Source organism: Elephantulus edwardii, unplaced genomic scaffold (genome assembly GCF_000299155.1).
Source record: "Elephantulus edwardii isolate Elephantulus edwardi_28Jun2011 unplaced genomic scaffold, EleEdw1.0 scaffold00208, whole genome shotgun sequence".
Classification (NCBI taxonomy): domain Eukaryota; kingdom Metazoa; phylum Chordata; class Mammalia; order Macroscelidea; family Macroscelididae; genus Elephantulus; species Elephantulus edwardii.
The window spans coordinates 2,788,464-2,795,869 of NW_006399958.1; the positions used below are offsets into that span (position 1 = coordinate 2,788,464).

Here is a 7,406-nt window from a genome sequence, read left to right on the forward strand (position 1 = left end):
TGTGCCGATCATCTGTTTACTGGATACCGCCTTTCCCTTCATCCATTGCAATATTGTGACCTTTATCTATTTCCTATTTTTATTCCCTTTGCCCCATTTCCATCTCTGGTAACTATCCAAGAATTCGTTGGAATATGTGTAAACCTTTCCTTAGATGTGTTGTTTTGTTTTTCACGAAAGGCTTTATTTGTGGGAACTTGTAACATGAATACATACAGAAATAGTATTTGTCCTAATTCAATTAGAAGACATTTGATTTGTCAACACAAGCACCACCAAAATGTACCAATTTTGGTATGCAAATGCCCAAAATAGGGGTAAAGGAAATGGGAAAGATTTGGCGAGGGTCCTGAAAAGATGAAGTTATGGTTGGCATAATTCAGTGGAGATTAATTTTATACAACACAGTGTATGTCAATAATGTATACTGCATTGAAACAGATGAGGGAGAGAACTGTTCAAAATGGATATGTGATTAGGTATTTTTGTCATGACAGGAGTCCAAAGCGAAGGCTGGACAGTGCAGTGGACTTGGGAAGAGGGATTGTATAACAATGAAAGAATTTTTCTTTTAGTTTTCCAAGAGGGGAGCGTACTAGGGGAGAGGGTTGGGAGGGGAGAAAAAGTGCAACAATCAATGAATGGAAATCCAGTCTCTGTAAATTTTCACTGAAATCAATAATAAATTTAAAAAGAAAAAGAAAAAAAACCCAAACCACAGTGTATGGAATAGTTGTATGAAACACAATGTGAATGAAGGAAAATGTGAAACACAATGTATACGAATTTTGTAGGCAAAGCAATATAAGATAATATTTTTTTATTGTATTATTTTTTACATGTACCGCCAAATCAGATCTGACTGGTACGGGAGGAGATTGCCCCTCCTTCTCCAGCAGAGCATCTGGTGGATTTGAACTGCGTACCTCTGGAATTGCAGTGCAGCGTCTTGCCAAAAATAATATTTTTAAAAAAAAAAACACTCAAACTTCACAATTATTCTGTAATTAATAATCTTCGTTTCTAGGCTTTCTTTCTTTTTTAAAAAAAAATACTGGTCTATGAATTTTTTTTTTAACCAAACATATACCCTCATAAAATGAGCTTTGTTTCACGTGTTTTTTTTTAACAACAGTCTCCACATTTGATTGGCCCATTTGCATGTGGCTAGACATTAACTTTGAATTCTTTCCAGAAAGACTTCCCGCGCCCTTCTTCAGAGCCTGGCCTGGCCCCGTGGCTGAGAGAAAGGACAGCGTGATTCTGGAGTGCTCAGCTCAGCAGCCAAACGCTACCGTCAGGCTGGGGAAGTTGAACAGCTCTGGGTACGAGGAACAGCTAAGCTCAGCCAAGAATAGTGCTAAACTCTTCCTCAGGGACCTGGAGCCCGAGGATGCTGGGAGGTACTTCTGTGCCTACAATTCAACGTCCTCTCAGGGATGGTCAGAGACGCAGTATCTACAGCTGGTGGTGACAGGTAAAAAGGGAAGCTCATTGGCACACTGGTTCCTCTCTCTGTGACAACACTAGGCTGGGGCGGAAGAGGAAATCTAAACCACTAAAGACCCACAACTGTGGAGTCAATCGCAACTCCTGGAGGTCGTGTAAGACAGAGCAGAAGTGCCCCACAGGAAACTGTGGTCTTGATAGAAGCACTTCTCCAGGTCTTTGAGAGAGTAGATCACCAGCCCTTTCTCCTGAGAAGAGACTCCTGGTTTCAAACTCCCAACCTTTCAGTTAGAGACAGAGGGTGGGATTAAGTCTCTCTTGAGAGATTTAGAATGGTTTCCGCTGTATTGACATGATACAGATGGCTAACTGAATCCCAGGGGGCAGAGAGGAGCAGAAGTCCTGGAACTCACCTCAGCCTGATTCATCATCTTGTCTTCTGCAGGGTCACTCCCAAGACCATCCCTCATCATAGTTTCTGAGAACAGCCCAAGAGATTTTGTGAGGCTTCAGTGCCTGGTTCCACACGACAGGATGGAATGCTTGGGTTTTGTTCTGCTGAAACCAGGATCCCCAGAGCCACTGCAAGTCAGGAAAGGAAAGGAGAAACAGATGGAGTTTTGGCTCTGGACCAGCATAACCCATCATGCCAACTACAGCTGTCTATATTACCAGCAGGATTTCCCGTATTTGGGCTCCTTTCCTAGTAACAACGTGGAAATCAGGGTGACAGATAAAGGTATGGGAAGACAAATACAAACATTGATCACTTACCCAGCACTCTTCATGTTCTAGTCTCCGTTGTAAGTCATTTACCGTCTGGAGCCCTGGTGGCATAGTGCACAACACTGCTAAGCAGAAGGTCATTGGTGTGAGGCCACCAAGAGGTCTGAAGGAGAAGATGACCAGGCTTCTCCCAATAAAATGTAACCACCTCAGAAATCCAACACAGAGGGTCACCTTGCATTAAAACTGACTGGACACAAGTGAGCTTCGTTCCTCCGTGCTGCTGTGACAGAGAGACCACAAGAGAATGGTTTGATTTCGTGAGCATTTGCTTGTGGTCTGGGTGAAAGTTTATTGAATGAAATTAGTGTCCGTTCCACACGTGAGTCTCAATTTATTTCATGATATGAGTTGTGATTGCCTCTGTGTAACAGCATTCTGCTCCCTGTGTCTGGCTCTGCTTCTTTCCTGCCCCTTCCTGCCTCCTGAGTTTTTATTTTGGCCAAATGCTGTCCTTTTTGGTCCCTTGTGATTGGTTGTTCTCTTGAGCATGTTCCTCATAGAGTTTGCTTTGCAGACCTAAGAAGAAGACTGTAGATGAAATGGATTGACTTAGCAACAGTGGCAATGGGGTCAAGTGGTCTGAGATAGCGAGGTTGGCTCTAGATAGGGCAAAATTCAGAGCCCTATCTGAATTTCTGTTCATAAGGTCACTATGGGTTGTAGTTGATGACGTATAGCAACAACAACAACAACCGAAGGTAGATTTTTTTTCTTGCTACTTACACTTGGCTTTAAGACTTTGGAGGAGCTTTTTGGCATCAGGTTTAAAAATTATCTCAGGGTGATAATTTCAGGGGTTCATGGTGCCTCCTTGGCTCCAGAAATCCTAGATCTGTGAGCATCTGAAATTCTGGTCTCATTTTATCCCATCTGCTCAGGATTCCCCCGTAGAATCTCTGACCAAAATGTTCAGTAATGGTAGCCCAGCACCACGCAGTTCTTCTAACGTCATGTCAAAGGAAGCTCACAGGATTTTCAAGGCTGAGTTTTCAAAAGCATATTGTCAGAAAGTGTTGCGAAGCCAAATGTACAACTAAATGTTAATCTAAATGATAAACCAAACGCTTTGTGAGGATTTGAAGGAGGTGCAGATACAAGCTGGAATTCCTCCTGAGACAGGCCACAGGGGTCACATGCCAAGGCAGATCTTCAGATGTCTTCACGGTTCTTGGATGGTATTTGCTAACCCCTCCCTCCTGAGTCAAGCATAAGGTTTTCAATAGAAGGAGCTTAGCTTCATTTGCATAGAATTCTCTTTGTGATTTGCTCCCTGGCAATTTTCAATAAAGTTACAGAGAAGCTAGGTTCAGGGCTTCAGTCTTTGAGCTCTTCACCCCCCTGCCTTTAAGCTGTCTGTTTTTTCTCCATTCTTGGTGTCCCCCTCTCTGTCTCTTTCTTTATCTTTGTTCTTCCTCGACAACCAGAAAGGTCTTGCAATGGAACTAAGACCCATTGTTTTGAAGCAGTTCTATAATACTATATACAAACCAGCCATTATCTACTTGGATTTGGGCAGATTTGTTCTAGTTAAGCCATAGATACCAATATACAAACTACCACTGTTGTTGTTGTTGTTGCGTGTCTTCCAGTCCCCATGAAACTCATGGCGACCCTATGTACAACAGCCCTAAACCCTGCTCTGTCCTGTGCCAATCTCACTGTCTCTGACACACCTACTCCCATTACCGCAGTCACTGAATCAGTCCACCTCACAGGGAGTCTTCCTCTCCTGCACTGTCACTGCACCCTCCCAAGCATGACGTCCCTCTCCAAGGAATGATCCCTCCTTGCAACATGTCCAAAGTATGTCAGATGAAGCTTCAGAATCCTTGCCTCTAAGGAGCAGTCTGGTTTAACCTTCTCCAGGATGACCCTGTTTGTTTTCTTAGCAGTCCATGGTATATTCAATACTCTTCTCCAGCACCACAGTTCAAAAGCATCAATTCTCCTTCTATCCTTCCCAGTCATTGTCCAGCTCTCTGATGCATAACAAGTGATTGCAAATACCATAGCCTGTATCAGACGCACCTTAGTCTCCAGAGTGACACCATTGTTCTTCAGTACTCTGGAAACTACTACTACAAAAAAAATAATATATCATTAGGCTTTTCTTTCAAGGTGCTTCTGGGTGAATTAGAACTTTTAACCTTTTGATTATCAGCTGAGGCTTTAACCATTGGCCCCATCTAGGGGCTTTCATAAAGGCAGGGAAGTCAGGATATTTATACTCCAACAAACAACAATCATTGGTAAAGGAATGACCCTGGAATACTTAAAATTCAGATACTTTGAATTCTCCTAGGCAGTTCTCTCAATAGAGATACAAGTGTTCTTTTTTGGAAAGTGAAAGCACCCATGATCTAGGATGCTTAACAATTACAAAATTTAAAGAAAAAAGAAGTCTGGAGGAATATGGGTGGAAGCATTGACAGCGTCTGTTACAGAGGGAGCGAGGTGTGGGTGGTATATTGGGTGAGAAAATAGTCATTATACAACAATCTCATTATCCTACAGAATGAGTCAGATTCTGGGCTGAGCGCTTTAGAGGCAGCATTTGCCATCATTATCTAACTTTGAGTTAGGTATTATTATCTCTCTTCTGTGTCTTATTTAACTTTTCACAGCGTAACCTATTACAATGTCTGTAAATGGCAGATCGAGTACTTGAAACAGACTATGTCTTATTAGAAATCTTCTGCTCCTTTGGTTTTCTAATTGATTGATAAGGAAATTAAGCCATTTCAGCTATATTTGCATACAAACCTATATGTGAAACAATGGATTGGTGGTTGTCCAAATGGCTTTGCTAGCCATCAAATTTGACTTGCATTCCCGGGCCGAGTGGGAACGTGCACGACTATGGGTGAGGAGATTGGTTAGGTTTATCACTGAGTCTAGTTAAATGGAGCAGGTTTACCAGTTGTTGTTGCTGTTGTTGTTGTGTGCTTTCTAGTTGCTTGCGACTCATAGTGACCCTATGTACAAGAGCCCTAAACCCTGCTCTATCCTGTGCCAACCTCACCGTCTCCGACACACTTAATCCCACCGCCCCAACACATCGAGGGTCCTCCTCTCCTGCGCTGTCCCTCCACTCTTCCAAACATAATGTCCCCCTCCTTGCAACATGCCCAAAGCATGTCAGACAAAGCTTCAGATTTCTTGCTTCCCAAGAGCACACTGGCATCACCCTTACTATGATGAACCTGTTTGTTGTCTTGGCAGTCCATGGTATATTCAAAACTCCTCTCCAGCTTCAAAGCTCAATGGGATTGTTTCTCTTTCTATCATCCTAGTCACTGTCCAGCTCTCTGATGCATAGCATACAATGCGAAGACTATAGCCAGGATCAGGTGCACCTTAGTCTCCAGCCTGATGTCGTTGCTCATCAGTGCTCTGGAGAGGTCCCTGATAGCTGACTTTTCCAATGCAAGATGGAAATCGTGCTATGACAAGAAAGAAGCAGAGAATGTCCTATGTGCCCTTGAAAACCAGAGATTCTTGTGCCAATCAGATCGGGGCAACAGCAGCAGGAGAGAAAGGCTGAAGACTTATATGAAGCAGAACTTTACGTTCTGGGATTGCTACTCTACGGTGTATGTGCCGGGGCCTTTGTCCAAGCTTGCTAGAGGACTAGGGCATGGGGAGATGCCATAATTGTTAGGTCTAGGAGAGGAAGACCCTTGAGGAGATGGATTGATTCAGTGACTGGGATAAAGAGTGTAGGTGTGTCAGAGACAGTGAGGTTGGAACAGGACAGAGCAGGGTTCAGGACCGTTGTACAAAGGGTCGCTATGAGTCGCAAGTGACTCGATGGCACATAACGACCACAACAAGAGAACGTTATAACACTGACCTGAAGTTGAGAGTCTAAAGGTGGAAGGGTCTGCAAGCACCCCTCAGAATCTGTCCTGACTGAAGAATGGCATCTTGTTTCCAACCCAAATTGTAACATATTAGCTTCTTATTAAGCCCTGTAACCAGGAGTATGGTTCTGTGAGTTCTGTGTGGCCATTGCAACAGATTAGCACAGCAGGAGCAGAGCAGTGAAGACCTTGGTACGGAGGGTCGATGTGAGAAATGAGAGAAGCAGATGTGGAGAGCATGGGGTGTGTCTGACCGCATGAAACTAGATTTTATACTGTATGGACGTTGTAGATGTGGACTGTTCACCCTTGTTGAGTTTATGCTGTCCCTTTAACCATGTCAATGTCATTTTTCTTGTAGGAGGATATCAGAAATTGAAACCATCATCTCCAAAAAAAGGTAATGACATCAGGTCAAAATGGCTTATGTTTTATTTTGAGCGATTCAGTAACAAGGTGACGTGTTTAGAGGCAAGGACACAATTCCAGTCATTTATTCTCGACTAAAGGATGACTTGTCTTCAGAAGCCAGGTCCTTCCAACTTCTAAATCTGACTTCACCTCTCTGACCCTCAATCATTTCTTTGCAGAAGAAATGAAAAGCTGACCCAGTCATTGATAATTATTCCAATAGATAATGCATATATTTAATTGGTAATATATGTTTTCATATATACAGTTAATGCATTTCACTCACTATCCATGGCTTATTTTGCAAAGGTTTATCTTTGCCTTTCTTCTTTTATTATATCTGATTTGTCTTATTAATTTTAAAGAAAGTTTACTGAGGGGGCGCTCTGGTGGCCTAGTGGCAAGGAGCTGCAACTACAATCCCAGAGGCACACGGTTTGAATCCACCAGATGCTCTGCCCGGGAAGGAGGGACAATCTCCTCCTATACCAGTCAGATCTGATTTGATGATACACGCACATAAAAATTAAAAAAAAAGAAAGTTTACTGAGACTTAGGGTTTCCATTCACTCATTGTTTCACTTTCCTCCCTGTCCGCTTTTCCCCCCGATTCACCCTTCTTCTTGAAAAGTAAAAAAAAAAAACAACCCAAAACTCTTTCATTGTTATGCAATCACTCCCCCAAAGTCCACTCCACTATGCAGCCTTCATTCTGGACTCTTGTCATGATGCCTTTGAGCTGTGGTGCTGGAGAAGAGTATTGAGAATACCATGGACTGCTAGGAAAACAAACAGATTCGTCCTGGAAAGGGTTAAACCGGGTGGCTCCTTGGAGGCAAGGATTCTGAGGCTCCGTCTAACATACTTTGGACATGTTGTGAGGAGAGACCGGTC

The 7,406-nt window shown here is 43.0% G+C and overlaps 2 protein-coding genes across 2 annotated transcripts in view; both read left to right on the plus strand.

Moving 5' to 3' along the window:
* The window catches only part of LOC102875335 (V-set and transmembrane domain-containing protein 1-like), a 6,029-nt gene extending 4,508 nt beyond the window's left edge, over positions 1-1,521 (plus strand). The window contains exon 3 of the mRNA XM_006897376.1: positions 1,196-1,521. Within this exon, the coding sequence (XP_006897438.1) occupies positions 1,196-1,521 (326 nt within the window). The remainder of the gene's footprint in view (positions 1-1,195) is intronic.
* Positions 1,522-1,983: 462 nt separating this feature from the next.
* The window catches only part of LOC102875737 (T-cell-interacting, activating receptor on myeloid cells protein 1-like), a 28,227-nt gene continuing 22,804 nt past the window's right edge, over positions 1,984-7,406 (plus strand). The window contains exon 1 of the mRNA XM_006897377.1: positions 1,984-2,188. Coding sequence (XP_006897439.1) covers positions 1,984-2,188 — 205 coding nt within the window. The remainder of the gene's footprint in view (positions 2,189-7,406) is intronic.